This window comes from Strigops habroptila, chromosome 2, assembly GCF_004027225.2.
Source record: "Strigops habroptila isolate Jane chromosome 2, bStrHab1.2.pri, whole genome shotgun sequence".
In the NCBI taxonomy this organism is placed as follows: Eukaryota; Metazoa; Chordata; class Aves; order Psittaciformes; family Psittacidae; genus Strigops; species Strigops habroptila.
Genome location: NC_044278.2, coordinates 72,049,586 through 72,073,117, shown reverse-complemented (window position 1 = coordinate 72,073,117; position 23,532 = coordinate 72,049,586). Strand labels below are relative to the sequence as shown.

The 23,532-nt window shown below is 38.7% G+C and overlaps 1 protein-coding gene across 1 annotated transcript in view; it reads left to right on the top strand.

Moving 5' to 3' along the window:
• The window catches only part of GPC6 (glypican 6), a 737,424-nt gene that overhangs the window by 655,952 nt on the left and 57,940 nt on the right, over positions 1-23,532 (top strand). The window contains exon 5 of the mRNA XM_030476383.1: positions 15,623-15,753. Coding sequence (XP_030332243.1) covers positions 15,623-15,753 — 131 coding nt within the window. The remainder of the gene's footprint in view (positions 1-15,622; positions 15,754-23,532) is intronic.

Genomic DNA, 23,532 nt, shown 5'->3' with positions numbered 1-23,532 from the left:
CCGGCTTCGAACCCTGGTACTTCAGTTCAGTGCCCAAGTTTAAGCAGGATAAATCAAAGCAGAACAGAAAGCCAGAGATGAGATGGGGGGTAGGAGGAAGAGGTATAAAGGGTTTGGACTCAGCAGGGGCTTGCAGGAAGGCACCACATATCAGCTATCAGCATGGGACTTGTGGAGTCTCCTCCAAGCCCTCTGCACTGTGGGTGGGTGATCACCCCGGGGCTGCTGTGAAGCCGCAGCACTGCAGAGCCCTGAGTCAGGGAAGAGCTGCTCTGGTGATGTGTGGCAGCGTGCTGGAGCTGCTGGGACCCAGGAGGTCACAACCTGAGTGTAAGAAACACTGAGCAGTTCCTGTGCACCAACCGGGGAAGGCATGGGGCCTTGCTCCACCAGTCCTCTGGGAGAGCTGTGGTAGCCAGCCACTCACAGCCCTGATGCATGTGGGAAGGCCAGTGAGGGAGAGGAGAGCATGAAAAAATGCCCAGCACTAGGCACATTTCGCACTGGAAGCAGAAATACACTTGCTTTTCAGGTCAACAGGCGCATTAGTCAGAAATAGCTAATGCCCAAGGCTCCTGGCTTTTGGATGCACCTCTGGAGCTGGGATCCTAGGGTGCTGCATCAAACAAAACATTGAGCAGCAGCTTCTACTGGCCCAAGATACTAATTTTAATTTGATTACTAAAGAAATCTACTTACTCTGTGCCTACATCATCATAGCATTGGAAGAAAATACACATTCATTTAATATTAATGACTTTAAAGTGCAAATAGAAAAAAATCCTCTATTACCAATAAATCAGTTTGACATTTGTGTTGGTGACACCGATCTCATTTTGACATCATAGAATCACTTAGATTGAAAAAGATCCTTAAGATCATTGAGTCAAACTCCTTCCCATTGCATGTGAGACACAATTTCAGCTCCAGCTCACATTGTCTTCTGCCTGCAGTTAGAAAAGTGTTGCAGAGTGGTCATTTAATTCACTTTTATCAAAGTCTGCAGCTTGGGTCTTCAGTCAGTGGGAAGGTCTTATCCAGATGCAGGGTTCAGTAATCAGTAGGGGTAATACACAAGCAATCCATCAGTGCTTGAAGCTATTCTGTATGAGCCCTGCCAGGGCCCTAAATCGCTTATCATAGGCAAAATTGATGCATTGCATTTTGTCCCCAACTTTTCTAAAAAATTATGGCATCATTTCTGGAATTATTCCAGTATACCAGATGGGTAACTAGTTTTGAATCAAGGTCATAGTGTATAGTTAGGGTTCTGGTATTTTGCTATCACATAAAACAACCGCTGCATTCCCTCCACAGTCTTGGTTGGAGACAAATGCACACACATACATCCAAGGTTCTGCAAGCAGTGGTACGCACCAGAGCTCAGCCACAAGGGCTATCATTGCTCAACTCAGCACTTAACATTACAGGGCTTTTTTTCATTGAAAACCCACTGAAGGGGGAAAAATGCAGAACTCTGCATCCTGAAAACCTCTGTGAACAGGAGAACTTAGGTGAGGACTTCTCACTTCCTTGCCAGTGTGCCTACTGATTTACATCCATAAGGACTAAATGAATGGCTTAATTTTTAGGCACTTTTGGACATGGCCTTTTGAGAGCTGTGCACTGGGCAGCAGAGTATTGATCAGCTCCCAGTTAGACTGAATCACAAAAGTGCTGACAAAAAGGGCTTCTATGAAAAACACTAGTTTGTAAAAAAAAAAAAAAAAAAAAGAGAAACCAAAAACATTTAATCAGATGTTTCACATCATTTCACCTCCATTTTAAAGTTTTTCCCACTTGGATGTAGGTGCACATATATTTTATTCTGTGGGGCTCTGCTTTATGTGTGCAGGACTGTGTTCATACACACATACATATACACGCACATATACACATGCACATTTGCCAGCCTGCACATAAATCTCATATGGCTTATTTGACTCAGCCCTGCCATGCAGAATACACACATGGAGATCCCTGCACTCCTGCAGCTCCTGCTCTGTACTCAGGACCAGATACCTCAGGATCTCCCAGCTCTAAAATGGTGGTTGGCAAGATATTACAGCTTCTCCATCATGAGGCAGGGGATGTTCTGCCACCCAGCTGGAGAGATGTCGCACTGCCCGGTCCCATAGCATGTGGAGTCCCCAGGAACTGGAGCAGATAGTTGCTCCATTTTACAAATAATGAAGCTGAAACCATTAAATAATTTATCTCATTTTCTATAGTGTTTTCTCCTTTCTGTAGGCAGTAGTTGTAAATCATAGTAATGTACAAGCCAAAAAATGCATTACAAAATTACTGTATTTTCAAGGGAGAGGAGCACTGTCTTTTCCTCACCTCTCTGCCCAGTTTCTTTGCTGGACTTTTGTGTAGGTCAGTTTTAAGCAGCATAAATAATCATGCCCTGCAAATGCACAGAATATGCCAATAATATTTCACGTGAATAAAACTGTCTTGTCCTGTCCTTAATCCCTGAAGCCATCCAGTATCTATTATAAATTTAGCAAAAGAATGGAATAATAAATTTCATTAGATTTCCTTTGTTGAATAGATCCAAGACAAACAAGAACAAATCAACAAGTGGCTTTTGAAGACCGTATTTTCACAGGGCTGGAAGTTTCTGATAAAATTCATAAATGTACTGTAGATTTTGAATCTATTTGCCATAACTTGGTACAAGCAACTAGAAAAAGATCCTGGTGTTTGCAGCCAGATATGCATCTGTATGTCTGTGTGTCTATTTACTTGCACTTTCAATTATGAAATTTGTATGCATGTTGGCAGATGCACGCATGTGTGTGCTCACACGCATCATGTATATAGTCATGCGTATGTAAAGCACAGCCCTGCAAAATACAAGTGCATCTATATCCAAATGGGTAAAATTCTAATCTTCTCTATAGAAATAGTATAAATAGACAAATCCTCAGTAATCTAAATGATAAAAATAGGTCTCACCAAAGTCTATATAAAGAAATTATTTTACCAGCCTTCACTATGCATTTTAACATTAAGTAATAGATAAATCAGAGCAGACTTTGCAGTTAGAATTCTTTGATCTTTTTCTTTAGAACAAATAGTGGCAACTGGAGAAAGTACCTCATGACATGTGCCATTAATAGTGCAGTAGAGAGAGCATGAAACACAAAATAAGAAAAGGATTCGACCAAAGGCATAAAGTTTTTTACAACTGTTATAAAAAGATAGATGGATCATTACTTGGGTGAAGCTCTCTTATCTGCAGCTCTGTGCTGTAGGATTTATCAGCTCTGGCTAGAGAGGTGCATTACTTAACAGCTGCAAGACATTTATCCCCGTAACTATTCTATGATTCTATGATTCTGTAACGTAGCCCTACTCCATGTTTTCGCGTCTAGTCTAATGTATGCAGTCTGCTCCATTTTCCAGTAGTCTTGGCTCCTCTGCTGGCAATACTAACAGTGGAATGACTCTTTTCAGGGAGACGGAGCTAATGCGAGGCCCTTTGGGTGGCCCTCCCTCTCTTGGATGTACTTTTCTCCTGGTTTAGCTGCAATAGAGAAAGATTTGTCATCCACATGCCTTGGAGTGCACTGTAGAGAGGCCTTTTATAGAAAGCTTAAGGGGTGGCAGACACCTATCTTTTCTGACAATTTGGTATGAAAACAAACATATTGAACTAGAAATTCACTAGCTTTGGATATGTGGTCTTTTATACTTCTTCACTATTTGGAATAAAAAAGTGTCTGTTTATTCTCTTGCTTCAAACTCAGTTAAACTCTTGGTAAATAAAATGTCTTTCTGGTGACTTCATCCAATTTGTGCATGATATTTAGGGGAATATGGGACATCAGGGAAATTACTGTTAATTTTCTAACAAAATTAAATGCATTGTAAACCTTCCAGTGATATCTGGGAATTTTTTCAGTGTGTGACCCATGAGGAAAAAATGCAGCTGCCAGCAGAGACATTTTTTCTTGCCCCTAAACTATGCTTGCACAATCTGCTGCTTACTTCAGGAAAGCAGTAGGAGCAGACAAGGTGCATTTCAGATTGGACTGTCATTATCTTATTTCCAATGCCATCAAGCAGTGTTTTGGGTAAGGTGGAATTGGAGATATCCACACAAAATACGGTCTACTTTTAAGAGAAAGGAAAGAAATGCAAAGCTTACAAAGACCCATGGTTTTTTATTAATGACTCATCTAAGAGTTCAGGGATAATGTGAGCAAGTGATTTATACAAACTAGTTAGCTAAGTGTGAAGCAACTAAGCTGAATGCAAACAAGGGTATTTTATCTGATTGTCAAGAACATGCATAACACAGTGCAATCTCTTTTGTAAGCAAATCCGTAAAACTACTAATCAGAGAGGATGCCCTAATGGTAAAGGGATAAATAATTGCATAATGACAGTATTTATCTGAGAAATCACATTCTTTCAAACATGAAGCTCTACAAAGCAACCACACTTCAGAAACCCTTAGATTTATTTTAAATTACAATAATAATAAATATCCATCTTTAACTGAACAAAAATGTGCATAAATATGTCTTTAGTGGCCTCTGTCCTCATGAATAATTGTTTTGTTCTTCAGTGTGCAAAGGATTGTGATTCCCCAATTCTTCCCCTGTGTTTCAGATTTTCTTTTTCTAATCAGCCAGAAGAACCCATTAATCTGCTATTACAACCTGCTCACTGTTTTCTCAGGCACACAGTCAGGGAGCTGGAATGAACAGAAGGTGATACAACTCATTACACCCTTCCTGATTAGCATTTATTGTTACACCTTCCTGCTTCTCCACAAAATACAAAGGTCGAGAAAACATTTACTTTTTAAAACAAGATTGATTTATGGGCACCTTTTTTGTTTAGGAACAATTAGTTTTTATATCAGACATTCATTAAAAAGTGTATATGTTTTGGCATATCAAGATGTCATTTTACTGTTGATGTTTTCTTTTTCATTTATTCTGCGGGGGCATTCAAAACTTCCCAAGTGCTTTTGAAGCACACAGTGGTTACTGTAAAATAACAAAAGTCTAAGAACAACAGCAGATGCAGGAAAGGAGCCCAACTGAGAAGCAGAAATTGGGCAGAACTTTGTTCTTGGTGCCGTTTTCACAGTGCCCTGGTGCCATTTTCATCCTGCCCTGCAGTCACCTCCTCCTGCAAACACCTGGGATGGTGGGCACCACTTGAGATCCTGAAGCAGATGGCAGCACCAGTTTGAGTATCTGTAAAAGCCATCCTCATGCAAGCTGCCTTTTGCAAGGCAGCCTTCTTCCCATTCTGCTCATCTCTCTGGCTGCTCTGCAGTCAGTCACACCCTGCTGAAAATGAACCTGATTGAAAAAGCGATTCTATTTCCAATCACCTCCCTCCTCTCTGCAGCTGTCTCTGTACTCCCTGAGCACCAGTGCTGGCATGGAGCAGGATGAAATTTTGTCCTCAGTGGTGTGGGGGAGAAGAAGTTACTCTGTCAGTTGGCTTAAACAGGTTGTGTGACTGCATACTGAGCTGGGCAGGCACAGTTGGCCAGTCTTCTGCCACTGCTCTATCTCTTGGAAGTTATCTCCTCCAAGCATAACATCCCAGTCCTCTTTTACACTACTCCATGTAGATTTCCAGGCTGTATCATGCATCCAGGATAGCAGCAGGACAGGAGAAAGTGCCTGAGGAGACACATGAACATTGTTGTGTCTCTCGTTCCTTCAGGCAGCATCCAGAAGCATGCAATCATGCCATGACTGCAGTCATTATTCACTACATGTCAAAGAACAGATTTCATAAATGTAAGTGGACTTTCAGTTCTACTGAACTGTTTACACTAAAAGAAATCACAAGTAGGAATTGTAGTCAATCTGGCATGTGTATCTTGTAATTGGCCACTCAGATTTCCAGTCCTTGATTAGATATTCTAGCCTTTCCATAGGAAAGAAGGAAGGAAAACCTTTGTAGTAAGAGGTATGGAAATATTTCATATTCTTTCCTTGCCAGAGTCTCTTTAATTTAGTGAGGTTCCTTCTTATCAAAGGAAAGAGAAAAATAAGAACTGTGCTTCACATATTTTATTTTTGCATTTAAGTGACTGATGTTTTAATGAAACTTCTCTGTGTCATATTTCTGTCAAGAAATTGCAGGCTGGTACATGTAACAAGGCTGAACAAACTCATCTAAAACACAGACACAATAATTTGCTCATGACTAAAAACTCCTCTACAGATTTGTAGTAAACTAACTCCAACCACACCAATATTTGGAGAAAAATAAACAAATACATAAAGTTAAGCAATACAGTCAGTGCAAGGGGTGAGTTGAATTTAATGGCTGTTATGTTTCCAGAGAGAGAGAAAAAAAGCATGTTTGAAATAATCAAAATAAATATTGCTATTCCATGGTTTTAGTGAACATCACCAAGAGAACAGACTTGTTCCAGTTCCATTTATTTGACTCACCTTTGAAAGAACAGGTTGCCTAACTTGCTTTTCTAAAAGAAAATACAGACAATATTTTTTATCTATATTTATATGTTACTAGGTTGATATAAGTATTAGCAAAGCCTTTTGGTATTCTTTTTTTGTTGGGAGAGGAACATAATGTTACCCAGTTAATCATCATTATTTATATTATTAACTATTAACTTTCTGTATAGAGCTTGTGGTAAACAGTGAGAACAAAAAATGCGTCTTAAATTTTCCTTTTACTGAAGTGGAACCAAGCTGACATATCTTTGGAGGCCTCTTTTAGTTACTGCATGCCATCAATGTTAAGTGCCTGTGAACTGGATTCCCCTCCTAACAGATAGGATCCAGTATCTAGTGCAGCACATCAGTGTTAGATGATGTCATTTTTCCTATCTTTTTCTTTGAAAAAATATATGACAACTGTAAGCAGCATTTTAAGAAAGTGGTCATTACTGTATCCATTTTTAGAATAGTGTTTGCTGCATTTTTTCTGCCTTCTTGCTTTTGCTTTCTTTTGAAAACACAAAAAAGTTTCCCCCATCAATGCCATCCTATTCCATTTGACAAACATTGATGTTTCTCCCCCATGTTTTGAGCGGAGCCAAAGCTGGAATGGCTTACTTTGTTTAATAGGAATAAAACTATCAACTTAATTACCACCTAGTCCTGTCCTGCCAAAACATGTTGATTTCTGTATAGCACTGTCCACAGATGTCAGTATAGCACTGGGAATAATAGCTGTTCATTTGCTGCTGTACACTTAGCCAAAGGGAAACAAAATTGGAACAGCCTCCTCTAAAACAAATTGTTGAAAAGATGCTTTGTGACTTTAGCAGACCTTGGATCACACCCTATTTGCTTGGCAGATAGAAGTATTAATAATAATCTTAATGTCTTCATTGGAAGGTATAATTTTTAAAGGTTATCTTCTTTTTACAGTTTGGCATTCAGAAAATCTGAAATCGATGTTATTTTGATAGCAATAAACCGTGATAGCAATAGGATAGAGCCTAATTCTTCGTATTCCTTTCTATGCTAGTGGTTCCGCACACTATTCTTATGCTTGTATAGAAGTAGCAGAGCTGCAATGAAATCAGTGTTAACATCTCAGAGCTATAGCCAGGTTAGTGATAGCAGAATTTCACCAACATTTGTTATTCTGGTAAGCAGAGGAGCTGGGTTAAGTGGATGTGCATAAAGTTTAGGAATTGCATGAAAACATCTCCTCATTTTGTGTACGGGGAACCAGGGAGGACTTCGAGTTCTACTAACTCAGAGTTACAGAGAATTGATCTCAAAACATCCCCACATGTCCCTAGATTCCCCAGTCTGGTTTTATGACATTCAGCAGTCTTATGGGGAAATATAGTTAATTCATATTCATAAATCTCTCTTGGATGAAACTGGAGCTGATTGGATGAATTTTCTTCTGTTGGAAAATGTTCATTTTAGAAAATAAAAAATTTTTGAGGGAGAATTAATGCAATGGTTCCCTGGCCACTGGCCTGGAAGCCAATGTGCAGCCAGCCAGCATCTTTTTGTGAAAACTGTTCCATTTTAAAATTTTTCACCCTCAACTAAAACTTTTTTTTTCCTGCTATGAAAGTTTTAGTGGGAACAGATCTTCCTGCCAACATTGTCTGTGTGTTGTTATTAATATTTATGATGATTACAACATATGAGGCAAGTGGCCTTGTGTGATGAACATTAGCTTTTTATATCACTTTGACCTTCTCTACACTGGACAAACATTTTTACTGTGGATCTCCCAACTGTTTAAAAGATTAGGACACAGATAATTTAGAATAATTAAGGAGCTCAAGTGTAGGATTTTACAATGTTGCCCCTATCTTATTGGTTAGTTCTGTTTCATCCCCTTAATACAGTTAGTGCAGCTGGGCAAACATACAGAAATTGCTCTTTCCTTTCAAGAGAAATATCAAAAGAATAAATAGATTAGTCGTATCAGCTGTATTGATTTATGACAACTTTGATGTAGACAATCATTTGGGATTCAAACATTTATCTTAGGGAAGGGGGGGGAAACCACTATTTTTGTTTGCTGCATTGAGGCTCACTGGGAGAAAATGCTGTTAGGCATCAAAATTCTCTGCATAGTGTCAGGGTTTTAAACGCAATGAGATATCTGCAGTACATTTCGATATTAATCAATAAGATGTGAGGCAAAAATCAATTTTGTCTGTTCAACTGTGTATGACACCTCCCTAAGAGCTGTTCCGTTGGGATGGAGTCATGCCAGCAAAGCTGGCCATAGGTTGATTGTTTATTTATGGCAAGGAAAGTCATAAAGTCAGCTTAGTGGCAAAGTAACAGGAAAGATGTTTCTCCTGGGATGTCTATTCAGAAGTCTGGCATTGGTACCTGAGAAATATGTATTTCAGATCTTAATAGCAATTGTGGTTTCCCACATAGAACAGAGCAAAAGTTTTCTTTGTTTCAGAAGAATAAAAGGCTGAATTTACCAAAGGAATTGAGGAGCATCCAGATGTTCTCTGATAGTTATGGCAATGTTAAGGAATTTGTCACATAGTTTTCGGATTAACAAGGCATCTTCATTATAACATTAAGAAATTAATGAAATGTGATCCTCTAGTTTCATATTGTACATCACTCTTCCTGTACTGGAACAGACAATGAACCTTAACATGTCCTCATATCACCTGCAGTTTGGCTGGCCTCTATTACATCCTCCAATAATTCTTCTAATTCAAGATTGTAGAATGCTAGATTACTATTTGTGTCACATTTGAAAGCTTACAGTTACAACTTCTTCTGCAATGCGGTATCCAAGATGTTGTTTCACTGTAGATTTGTTCTTAAATATAAACATGTTTTCTTTGGTGCTCTGTTCCTTTCCTAGCTATTTCTAATATTGAGTGTGGGATTCTGTTTACAGTGTAACAGGAGGCACTTTCAGGACTGCATTCTTCTTCACTAGTCCTTTGAAGAACTCTGTGCTCTAGGCAGAGCTACCGAAACAATTGGCTCAGAGCGGCTGAAAGGGTGAACAGATCCCCCTCAGACTGCCATGAAGTGTTATTAAGCTTTAGAACGCATTGAAGACTGATCTGAAGTTTGTATAGGGTCTGACTTTTACCTTGCCCATTGCCAATGTTCTCTCAGAAACAGTTCTGCCACACCAATCAGGATGGGATTCTGGCAGCTGTGGCAGTTCGTTAGGGGAATGAGTGCATTATACATACATGCACAGAGAATGTGATGCATACCCACACTATTATTGCCAACCAGAAAATGTTTAGGAGTAGAGTTTAATAAGAATATAGAGCATACTGCAGTGATCAGGCAGCCAACAAGTTTGCTGACCACCAGTGGTTCCACATGGATGGCATTTTCATATGCCTTCTTCTCGCCATTTTCCCAGCTCACGTTAATCCATCTCTTCCTTTACCCTTGTTTTCTCCCATGTAAACAAACCATGTAGGTACTTTTTCTTCATTGCTCCCTGTTCTGCCAACCATCTGTGAAATCCTGCCATTCTTCATGGCACTAATCGTGACTTTTGATCAGCTGCCTCCTCTGTTGCTTGTTACCTCCAAGAAAATCTCATGCCACATCCAGCAGTGTCTCATGGTTTGCTCACTCACCTAAACCTTGGGCAAGGACTAGTCATTTGCCTGCATACCTTAACAGATAAGCTTAAAACTGGATATTCATACTGAATAGTCAGAGAGGAAATCTGTCAATTAAGCCTCATCACAATAGAACCATACAGTGTTCTCTATGAATAATAAAGTAAAAAAGGGGTCTGTGGACCCTAGTAAAACAGCAGTTTTGGCATCACTGCCATGTCTTATTTGATTTCCTGAGAAAAGAGTTCTTGGCACCTAATTAAATGTAAGGTACAATTCTACTTTCCTCTTCTTGAATTTTTTTAGTAAATCATAATCTAGCAGTTAAAGTTTTGGCAGAGTATTACAGGGATGTATTTCCTCTGTTGTTATATTTCTAAAAAGTTGCTATGTACCCATATTTCACTTTTCAATTTTTACTTTTTATTTTGTTTCATTTATTTGCCATCTAACACTCTAAAGATTTTATGACCACTATTTATATTTAGTGTCATGATGGAACTCACTGAGTTTTGCCTACATGGCGTAGTAAATGCAACCCTTCTGCCTCCCATTGCTTTTGGTCAGAAGGTTGGGAAGCTACCAAATGAGCACTGCTTTGCAGCCCAGCATTTTAACAGTTACATCCTTTTCCAAAACAGCCATTGCTATTCTCAAGGTCGTAGTCAACTACAGTAAGTTGCTCAGTCTGTTTACAGCTGGTTCATCTCTCGTGCAGTCCATAGACTTGTCCATAGACAAATCCTTTGAAGCTTCCCAAATAAAAATTTATCCTTATATTCTTTCACAAGCAACTATGTGAACAAGCACTTCACAGTTCTCCATACATAAGCGTAAGACAACATATATGGGACTAGAAAAAACAGAAACCTCCTCATAGGAAATTTAACTTCCTCCTTTTTTTTCCCCAAAATAAAATATACTTTAAGATTTTGTATAGGACATGCAATCTAGTATTTTACCATTCTCTGTCTCCCTGAAGAAACAATGTTTTTAGAGATTTTATTCATAGATGCTTTTCTGGATTTCTCTGGGGAAAGCTCAGCCACTGCTGGACTCTCACTGATAATTTAAAAGTAGAAGAAAAAAGTGTGCATGAAAGGAAAAACTGATGTTGCAGCCAAGCTAACATAGACCCAAAAACTGCCTTCCCTTATCAGCTCCCTGAGTCTTTCCTACCAGACTTTTCACATTTTCTCGATGATAGAGAGGTGGCAAGAAAAAGGAGGTGCTAATTGTTTTTACAGGAACTTTGTATTTCAGTCTAGTTTGGGGGGTTTTCCACTTGTCAGATTTCTCATAAATCAGTGTTCTTGTCCCTGCTCATTTTGTTTCAGTCTGGGATTTACTAGGAAGTTTTCTGGAAACCTGCCATGAAGGAAATGTGACATAAAGAAGAAGACATCACTTTTGGTATCAACATAAGTCAAAAAGACAGTGGCTTGATGCAGTTCCTAGAAAACAGAGGCAGATTCTTGTCTATTTATATTATCAATCTATCCATTATTTTGCTGAAGATGCTCAGGGTTCACAAAACATCATCATGTCTTGAAATTCACACATGGCTTTCTGAATTTTTAAGTTACACAATAAATCACCTAGCATGGTGATCAGTTTTGCCCTGTGCTTATCATTAAAAACTTAAAATAAAAATTAAAAAAAAAAAAAAATCTGTGAAGTAAACCAAACATTTCTGTGGGATCTCTTTCTTACATATTGCTTAAAATGAAACAATGTCCTTCTAAGAACCACTGTCAAATGCCTATAGTATCTCTTGGTGTGGACAAGAGAATACCAAAGCAGTTAAATAGAGCTGCTGTGCCTAGCCAACAGGGACATTTTGGAGGCCCTGGGACTATACCTTTGGACTCCAGCAGTCTCGTGGCATTTTCTTTATCAGGAAGGTCTCCACTCCTCTTTTGAGCAACATGCATCTAGCAGAAGAGGTTAAGAGCAGTGGCACTGACAGTTAACTCAAAAAATCAGTAGGTAGAATCTGTTTAACTACAGTAGTGATTATGTTCCCAAGGGGCTTGCACACTTGCAATAACATGACTGCCTTCATCTTCAAGGTTCCTCTCAGTCTAGGGCTGTCAGGTAGCATCTGGATGGGTTTGACTTAGTTTTAAGAACAACTCGATGGTTAGAGAAATGATAAAAGGAAGAGCTCAGTCAGAGGCTAAGAAAATAATTTAGGAGTTCATAGAAGTGGCACTTGCTCATCCTCTTTTGTTCAACTGAGCTTGTCATGCTCCTACCAGAAGCAGATATGAGTAACCCAGCAGTTAAGTCACTGCTAAATCAGCCATGGCCCCACACACCTGCTGAAACTGAAGAAGATAAAATGAGTCCTCAAACAACATTAGTTTTCCATTTGTGCAAGAGCTCATCCGAACTGTGCAATTACCCAGGACTTCTAGTCAGCTTTGAGCCCCAAAATGAGCCTTAACTGGAAACACAACTTGTGTCAGCCCCAGAAATAATGTTGCAGGAGGAACCTGTTTCACCTTAGCCCTTCAGGCATCTCTCATCCCAGCATTTAATCCATTTCTCAGGCTCTGCCTCTTCAAATATGTCCCTGTATAGGCTTCTAGTTTAACACTAGTCTTGTCCCACATTTTAGCTCCAAAACAAAAATGCAGACTGCTGATATAAAGATGTACCTGCCATCAATAAAGGTGTGGAAATTTCAAATTAAACCTTCCCGTAACACATTGCTCCCTAGCCATATCCGTGTAGTACTAACTAAATAAAAGATTGCAGGGCTCCAATGTCAAGTGATACTGTTGGCTCACAGCCTCACTGCTTCAGGCTCACTTCTCCACAGACTTGTGTTGTGAGTAGCTGCCTGGAGTGGTCCAGAGTCATTTCACACTAGAGTAGGAAATAGCAATTAAAGATTATGAACAACCTGGGATCCACTGCTTGATCTTGCTCTCTGTTCTTTTGTTGTTGTTGTTGTTTTCTTTCTTTTTTTTTTCTTTTAGCATAAAGCTATAGCCCATGTGAATGAAACATAAACTTGCCTCTAGCCTTGACTCAAACCCAAGCTCTTGAACACACCATCAGACCTGTACCATACTATATCAAACAAGGAAGCTCAACACAGGAAAAGGTCAGACCTTTGGCAGCCAGAAGTTATCAGCCTCTGCCCACTTCCAATTCAAAGACTAAGGAAAGAATAAATCTATGGATAGGGCTAGGGTTCAGAAAACAGAAGGTAATGAACTGAAGGATGTTCTCTCTAAAAATAGAAACTGTGTAAGTCAGGAACAGATCTTTGCATCTACTAGAACTATTAATTTTGAAGTTGAAGACACTTTGCTTAAGGAAAGGCTATTCTTATAATTAAAGCTGTGGTTCTTGTTCAGTTAAGGATGATGCCATGTAGCTGAGATTCCACTTCAAGATTTAATTCATAACTAGTGTCCCATGCCATCAGAAGAAATGGCAAGTCAAGTGGCCACCCATTCTCATGAAAGGTCTCCAGCAATTACCCATTTTACTGAACTCTACTTCACACAGACCCTTATCCAAAACATGTTCTTGAGCTTAGCACTAGACTTGTCCAACCTGCTAGTTCCAAAACTAAAGTGTGCTCATACAGAGGCACCTGTCTTTAACTTAAGCTGTGGGCTACTCCTACTAAAAACAAAAACCAGACGACACAAAAAACCCCACTTTGTTACTGTTTTATGCATTAACCCTAATATTTACCTTAATCCTGAACTAAACTACCAAAATCCAGCCACCAAGACCTGTGCCCTACTACTGGTTGTGGCAGCTAGGATTTAGGCTTATCATGTTGTTCACAAAGTGCTAAGGCATGTTGTATACATGCTCATGTTGTATATAAGTCATTCTGAATGTGTGAGGAAGAAAATATTTTATACTTACAAATTCTCTTTGCATGTGGAAAAATAGCTAACTTATTGCAGGAATCTGTAAGTGTATGCCTGCGCATGTGTATATGTGTGTGTGATCTTTGTGTGTATAAAAACAGGTTTGTTTCCTCTATCAGACCTAGGTATTGTTTTCATCGAGTTTCCCACTGGAAAGTATTTAAACTAAAGAATTTTAAAATAATGTACAGTCAAAATAACACCTCTGTTGGAAATCAAATTCCTATCATCTCACCATTTCTCACCGTTAGCAACAAGTGCTATATACCCCACTCCAAGTAACTGACATTACACTCTTTCCAGCCTAAAAATACTGTGAAATATTAGACCTAAATTTGCGAAAGTGCTCAGGCTTGCATGCCTGGTAGTTTCAGTTTCGGTAGGATTTTTAGGCATGCATTGAGTGCATATAAACAACATACTGTAGCTCTCGAGTCAGGCTGGGCATGGCAGTCTGCGTCTCAACCGCTAGGGTGAGACGCCAACCTCTTCTTCCCATACATCCACACACGTGCTCCTGTGGGGAGGGAGAGGATGGCCATGCAGGCTGAAAAGAAGCCGTGGGAGTCCACAGCCAAGTATGGAGCTAACAAATGCTGCCACTGGGGCTATGGAGTGCTCCATGCCTTCCTCATATAGCTGCCATGGGACTGGTGCATACAACAGCAAAGCACACATGAGGTCTGTTTTGGAAAGAATTCTGTTTAGTACCTTTTGGAGCCTAAGTCTGAGGGATAAGAGAGCATGTTAAGATTTTTGTTTATCATGTTAAAATTGCAAGTGGCATCTGTTTAATTAGATGCTGAAAATGTTAAATGCTAACATATGAGACAAAGATCAAATATGATGTTCAAAGATATGGTATAAATCCCACAGCTGTTGTCATAGAAAGTGTAATGAATTTGTGTCTCTGTGTAGACAAACATATGTGATGTATGGCAAAACCTTTTTTACTGTTATTAATTTCTGTTCAGTTGCTTAGTTTTTACTTGTTAATGAACAGAGAAAGATAAAATTGTTTTGCAAAGGGGCTCTAATGTAAATTAAGCAAACGATTGTTTTTAAAATCCAAAACATACAAAGAATATGATTCTGCATACAACTTTCAAACATGTTTTGAAAATGTAGCAAGGCAAATACGGTTTATACCTATATGCTATGGCAGAAATCCAATATTCATCTGCTGTTTATATTGCAAGAAAATGAGATCATTAAGGTCAGAAAGAACAGCTGCTTTAATTATAACACCCTGATATATCATATCAAAGTTTTCATCATCTCACACAAACTCTAAGAACATACCCCAGGGATTCATTTCTATCTTCCTGTTTTTTGCAGGGAGGAGACTACTGGCTGCTTCGAGTGGAGTGATGCTGTGTAAAATAATTTTACCCCAAGCTCCACGATGTTATGGCAACTATTATGAATCTAACTTTTACAGTCTTTCTTCCTCTTTCTATTGTGGCAGCAGTAGCGGAAGATACTTTTCACAGCTGGGAAGCTGCCCTGCAGGCTTCATGGTCCCGCTGCCACACGTCCCCATGGGCTCCTGCTTGGGAGCATTCAATATCCACTCCTCCAGCTGCCAATGCTGGTCTGCCTGAGGCACCCAAAGGTATTCTTTCTTTAAGGGAATGGCTGCTTTGTGTTTTAACAGATGCTATGCTTCTGGTAGCGGAGAGATTAGAGGGACCATTCAACATTGAATCAGTCATGGATCCTATCGATGTCAAGATTTCTGAAGCCATCATGAATATGCAAGAAAACAGCATGCAGGTGTCGGCAAAGGTACTGTGTGAGTCGTGCCTTCTCTGTTGCTGCATGGTCACAAGCAGGGGCAAAAACATCTCCACCATTTTTCTGTCTAGACTTGAAGAAAAATTGTCCTTACCACTAGAAATTGCTTTTGCTTGCTCAACAGTACACCAGACTGCCTTTGAGTCCTTCACCTAGTTAAGCAAGCTCAAAGTTTACAAAAGGGAGTGACAGGGAGAAAGGTACTATTTAAATAACTCCAAATTATAGCTGTAAGAGATTTAAGAAAAACAGAGAATGTCAAAAATTAGCAATAACTCTGTAAGCAATATCCTGTAGAGTATGCTTGGTAACTTCTGCTCATGTCTTGTCTGTGATTCTCCATATTAACTTCCGATCACATTTTGATCTGCCTAGGTTGGACTGTGTTTGAGGTGAATACACAAAATGTTCCATTTAACCTCCTTTAATAGCCACTCATGGGAAATATCATTACATTGGACAGTCTCTGATTACCAGACCTCAGTTTGATAGAGTTTTGTCTGGATTCTGACACAAAGATAAACAGAGTTAATGATACCAGCTTCCTCCTTTCCATTTTTAGTGTGTGTGTGTACACAGATCATCACCACCTCTGAACCTCGTTTTAATAAGATCCTTTGAATTCAGTAGCAGGTGCTGCTGGGCCAATAGTCAACAATTAATGGCTTTTCCTTAATATTCATCAGTGCACTGCAGCTCAAAATCTAAAGTGAACAGTTTGCAGATTCTCTGCTTTAGGAGTTTCTACGGCCCATTGATCTCCCAGAAGTCAGTTAGGTGCTGGCTAGACTGCCATCTGAGCCGGTGAATTTCCATTGCTTGGAAGGAAGCTGCCATAGCCGGGAAAAATGTGGGGATGAGGTGGAGGCTGAGGTTAATATTCTTCCTGCCAACCCAAAATTAGATGCTTTTTATGGCCCCAATGCTTCAGGTTTCTAAGAATTTCCTTCAAGATGCTTTTTACTTTCAACTTACATGAAGTTACTTGGATTTTAAAAGCCGTCTACATCCTGCGCGATGAGACTTTGTTCTGGCAGCCATGATCAAGGCATTTAACAGCCAAATTCTCTCCAATACTTTGGGAATTAAGGGCTAGCTTCAGCAAACTCAGCTCTTACCTCAGAAAAAGAAACAAGAAATATTTTCACTGAAAACTCACCCAAGGTTCAGGTGTATTTCATTTTCCTTTTTACTTGCTCAGCTCTCACAGTTTTTCCGTTAGTCAGAAAACTGCATCCCCTGCCAGCATCCAATGACATCTTGGCACAAGCTCATCTCACTACTTGTTTGCAGCAGAGCAGGCTGTTTCTCCTGTCCCTCGGAAATATTGTATTTGCTGCAAAGATTAATAAATCACAGCAATTCCATTTGCAATGTAAAGATTTTTTTCTATGAGAAACCTTAGCCAATGTTTTTTAAAATCTTGAGATACAGAAAACAAATTATATCAGTGAAATTTATTTTATTATATTTTCACAGATAACAGAGCTGTCTATCGTTGATGGGCTTTTGTATATTTCTGTGTAGACCATTATTCTCCTAAAATGTGATTTCCTTGTTTTCTTAGGTCATATCCATATTTTTTTTTCAGATCCTAACACATGGAAATACTTTATTCTTAAAGAAAAGTATAAGAAGGCAAAGACTTTGGGTTTGGTGCTGCATTCTCCAATGTCCTGTCAGATCTGTAGATATGATATATGAGCAGATACCGAATCAGTCATCTGTCATCTAATTTTTCCCCCTTATACATACTGACCACTTAGAGCTTCAGTGAAAATGACAGTTACCTTGCCAGATGTAATGGGGTGCATGGAATGCAATTGCAGACCTAATGCAGGAGAAAAGCCACGCTTGTCAATTATTCTGAGACACTGCTCAAAAAGCTTCAGGCAGGGTGTTGAAATCTTCAAACAATTTTGTATCTTGAATTTGACTGTACCCACTGAAAATGTGGTGACCAGGAATCAGAGCTATTTTTCCACAAGTCAGTCAGCATACTTTTACAATGGGAAAATGATGATGATGCACTAATAATGTTATGCCTGCAACACCCACGTACACATAGATTATTTTTCACCACTGACGCAGCTTTTTCTACCTAAAAACCTGATTGATATATGGGAAGAGGGTCTGTGCTATATTCAGTAGAATTTTGGGCCATTTTGAATAATATTGTTTCTCTTTTAAAAGGAATGGAACAAATGGAAACAGTTTCTTCCTCAAGGACCTCTCACTAATCTTACTGTCTTTGTGGGCGGAAGACCCAGAGTTCATTTAACCCCAAATCCATCCCTCTCCTGTTTCAAGTATTCAGATAAAATTTTCCTATTTCAAAAGTCAGTCACATTAAATTGCAGTATCAGTTTGTCTTAGTATCACCAAATGATGTTTTATACCAGCTTCAATCATATATTGAAGTTTATTTGAGAAAAATGGATGTCTGATATAACACATTGACTGCACATGGAGGCAAAATCAGGTGAGCAGCAATGTACACTTTCCAAAATAATAAGTGTATAAAAATTAGTAAAAATGGATGCTCCTAATGAATGATGAAGTCTTCATTTTAAACATCAGCAGAAAAATACATTATGAACTTCCTAAGTCTCCATTTTTATGGTTTGTCCCCCCATTCTTTGCTTGGTGTAGTACTGAAGGTTTTGTCCGATATCTTTTTCCTATAAACATGCACCTCCTATTCAGCACTATTTTTCTGAGAAATAGTCTTATGGTTACAGTTATACAGAAAAGGGGGACAAGGACCAGTGCCTGATCTTGAGGCCAAAGTGTAACAGCCTGATTCATTTCTATACTGCTGAGAGCTACCTACTCTGGAGCTGTTTCATTCTGCCAAGAGCAAGTTGGAGCAGTCCAAGAAAAAGCCAATGAGTTAACAATTAATCAGTGCAGACAGTCAGGGCTTATTGCTTGGGTTCACGCCTGGTCTTTCATTTCCTTAGAAGACACAAACCCTCTGTCTTCCACTCTTGATGGGTGCACATCAATATCAAGACAGAGAATTATAGAGGTGCCACAGGTACTTCTTCTATCTTTGTACTTCCGATCAAGGACATACAGACTCAGCCACATCCTAGCACCTGTCACTGCATAAAATGGAGTATCTCTGTTCCTAGGCCGTTAACTTTTCTTGTTCGTGTGCTGACTGTGGTTGATTCTTTTAGCACAGTTCACGTTAACCACGTACTAATATTATGTTAAGATCCTCAAATTCATCCTGAGGCTGGAATTTTTTTGTGTTTTCATGGTATTTCTCTGCAGCCTGTATTCAGCACTGCCTGTCTAGGAAGTCTGGCCAGAAATCACCAGGCTTCATAGGCTGCTCAACCATGTGTGGCTGCCATGGCCCTGAATGACAGCCACACAAGGTCCTTATTTTGCCTCAGGGAAAGTCCCATTCCTGACAGCTGCAGTATCTGGAGATGCTTTTCAAAAAGGAGCAGTGGTTTAGAAATTCAGACTACAAGTCCTTTCTGCTAGAGAAATATATGTGCTCTGAACCAGGCCTGAGTTTCCCTTTTCCAAAGAAAGGCAAGAACTGAAGATCATCAAAACCAGTTTCCATAGCTTCATCATCTAACACCGGCAGCCATTCTGACAGATCATCATCTGCAAAACAAACCACACAAAAGGGTGGTTTGTTTTGCAGAGTGCAAAAACAGTCAGTATGGGCTGCCTGAGATGCCTCCCAAGACATTGGTGCTTTTTAAGAACAGGCTTTGCAATCTGGGTCTGCCAAGACTTCAGTGGTGTTCCCTGACGTTTGCCTCTAGTAGAAGTCAGGTTGCGATAGATTTACCTTTGATTTCTCCTGATAGTGTCTGAGACATTTATCTTCATTATTGAAATCTGTTATTTGCCAGTGACACTCCTTTGGTATTTGAACATTATAGTGCCAAACTCAGTGCTCAGCTTGATTATTTCTCAGGGAAAAGTTTTGTATTCTGTATATTGTTTCCCATGGCTCAGTTCATATGCAAGACTTCGTCATAGCACACACTTACCTTATTCTTATTCTCATTCTCCCTGAGGTAATTCATGGAGTCATATTCAGAGAGTCATAACATATAAATAGTTCATTTCAATCTTGGCCATAATAAACATGTTTTGGGGACCTTTAAAATCTTCCAAAGGTGGTCAGTACCATTACCTTTGATTCCTGCTTCAAGTCAAAAGTAAATCCTACATCTATTCCATTTTAACAATATGAATGTTTACTAATTGACATCTGCAGCGATTGCTTGCTTACAAGTGGAGGAAAACTCAAAAAACAGCAGAAAAGATGTTATAACATCCATTTTTCTTCAAAATGGGGAAAATTCGTAATCTGATTGCATCAGCATAATTGTGTCTCAAAATTGCAACTCACAGCATACTGGACTATCTTCTTCATTTTAAACAAGCTGGTTCTATACAGCTATGTTGGGCTGCTGTGTCGTTTGGCTGACATGCCAAGATTTTTCCACTTTCATAAAGGCCATCCCATAACTGAGTCTCTCCTTAGTAAGTCTTTAATCTACTTTTATCTGAGCTGATAGATGTGCCATTTTAACTTATAGATATATGTTTCTTTTCAGCAATTACTTCAGCTAAAAGGATGAATGAGCTCCATGACATAGCAGACTACCTATGCATTATTTATAAGGAGGAAATCTTCATAAAAACTACATCCAAGGTTCTTCTTAAAATAGCCCTGAGTCTAATATTAGCATAACCTCTTCATTTATCTGTGTTCTTTCCAGAGCTCTGTGCAGGAAAAATATAATGGCATTTCAGGAAAAAATCAATTCTATTCTATCTGAAGATGAAAGAACCAATGGAACAGAGTCATACAGAAACACTCAATAGGAAACACTGAACACCAGCAAATGGCTAAATAACAGTAGGACTCAAGAATTCACAGAGAACAAATTCTATCTGCTAGGACAAGTCTGCTAGGACTCAAAACTTCAAGTTCTTCCAGGAAAAGGACTTTTTTTACAGTATAAATGTCCTCATTCTGAAGTAGATATCTCCATTTAGTCAACTCGATAGATGTAATTCTCCACTGGCTCTGTTAACTTGATCTCATGGCTTGGTTCATATCTCTGCCTGTAGAGGTCTGGTGGCTGTTTGTGACACCCTCGGATATCCCATCCCATTTGAGCTTTAGCTGCAGTTCAGTGCAGAAAGGTCTTGTGTTAAGACAGTCTTAACATATGTCTCCGATACCCCAGGACATCACAAACTATTTTAGATGCTGATGTGAGAGCAACTGAAGGGAGGTTTTGATCTCCCCTGTCTAAAATGGAAGTTTCGATGTCTAGCTTAAATATAGCTACCAACATGTACACTCCTAAATTTAGGTTTCTTGATTTCAAATTGAATCCTTTCTCTAAGTTCAGATGAAATGGACTGCACCAATTATATATAAAATGCAATTTTTTGATGAGAGTGGATTTATGCTGCTAATTCACAGCATATGTAAAGAAACATCTGGATATTTTTCCAGAAATTGCTCAGTATCTCTGAGTAGCATTGTGAAGAAAGTATTTCATGTCCTTCTTCTTAGGAAGCATTTGTGAATTTCAGGTATCAGCTTTACATTTTCTGTTCTGTCAGTTAATACCTGGACGCAAATTAGAAAATGTCTCTTTTGCACTCAAAATTTAGTTACTGACTATTGTATCCTTACTGCATTTCTGCCAGGTCATTTTAAAAGTAACTTATTTCTTCTTCTGTGATGTAACAATTGTTATCTTATTTCCATTTCTATTATTGTCTGGCTGTAGTAAATTTGTTCATATAAAACTGCTTGCTAAAATGATTTGTATGAAGCTAAATGCCCCAAAGTCTATGTTGCATTTTTTTCAATATGTCATAAGAAAGATGAAATATAAATTATGTAGACTCACACCATATGCCACACAAGTAGCCCAACAGTCACACACTGTGAAATTTAAGGAGAAGATTCAGTACTCTCCCTTCCCCTCCCCCTGAGAATCAAGCTGAATGTTTCGGATAACTCACTTGCCTTCATAAGCGAATGAAGCTGATTGCTTATTTGACTAAATAGGATTTCTTGGATATCTAAATAAATGGTCATTTTCTGCACATCATTTATCTTCTGTCAGAAGAAATACAAATACACTTTTGTAAGTGTAACTGATGCCCCCAACAAATATATTTGACCCTTTAAAATGTACAGTACCATACACAATCATGTAGAAATCCTGAACATTATTCTTAGGTGAATTTTCTTCACAGAGGAAAAATAAGATTCTTTACTGCTGAAAAATTTAAAACTTTACAAGCTAAAATAATCTTTCCAGATTGATTAAATAAATTTATTGTCTAATAGTCGTCATGGCTAAAGAAGCTAGAAACTCCTAAAAAATTCTTACAGATATTCTCAAACCAGACCAAGCAGTATTCCACTCATAAATTAAAAATCCCAATGGCCCTACAACAGGTGGCTTGCTGGACTTTGAGCCAAAAATAGACCTAATGATTGGACATAAATTTAGTATGAATCAATTTCTTTCAGGAAATTTTTAATCATTTAGGGCCTCTAAATTGACATCGGGAAACCTAACTAAGAGCCGATTGTAATGTATCCTGAAAGCAACAGAAGTCTCACCATCCATGGCTACCTCAGGACACAGTGGCTCAAGGCTCAAAATCTAAAGGTCTAAAAGTGAAATGTGGTTCTGTCCGATCACTGCCTAACAACATAAGTTATGAGCTCATTATCTTATTTGTAAAACAAAAAGGAGTAATCTGGTCCTACAGACAAAACACAGCACCTGTAAAAGAGTTTTTATCTCCACAAAGCTCATTCAGATAGATAGTTTGTGTCTGGCATTAGGGGTTCGTAAAATACATCTTACAAGAAATTCTGACATTTAATTTCTTTTTTCCTCTGAATGGAGGCAAAATGTTGAAACAGCCAAAATACAATGGTCACAAAAAAGAACTGAAAAAGCTGGCATGAAGGCAAACACTTGGATCCTACTTCATGAGGGCACTTGAAAAATTTAACCTGTGAATATTCTACCTCCTCTCAGCTGAGCAGTTTCTGTGAGACTTCCTCTGGGATGTATACTTGACACCCACTAGTCAAAAGTGTTTTCTGTGTCCTTTAGTATCCACCAGATATATGCTACTGAAACTTTTTCCAAATCGAAATACATGAAAAATTTAATAACCCTGAATGTTATTTTTTTATACCTAGAACACAAACACACTAGCTGAAAATAATCCTCACTATTGCTCACTCATTATGCCTCACCCCTCTTTTAGGGAGAGATTGGTAGGGAATAAGAAAGTTATCCAGTTAATAAGACTATTCCATCATTGACATTTTCTCTGAGACAACAAACAAAATTACAAGGTAGGAAGAGCTGTGGATAGGGGTTAAGAGAGCGCTGTGATTCTGGGTAAATACCACATTTTAGCAAAAGCTAAACCAATTTTCAATTAAGTCCTGCCACAAAGGACTTCTTTTGCTTATTTCTCTTCTTAGAAAGACAGCAACTAAAATGCTTTCAGATGTTAACTCCTTACAATAATCACCTTCCTAAATTAAGGGGGTTTTAAGGTCCCTATATGTTTTTATGCCTTAACCAAGTAATTAATAATGCTTAATTATTAACCTGAGTTTTAATGCAAGTGCTCAATTCACTAGTATCAAAATGTCAATCAAAGCTCATTTCAAATATATAAAAGAGAATAAAGAGGCTATAAAATAACAGCTTCCTTTTTTTTTTA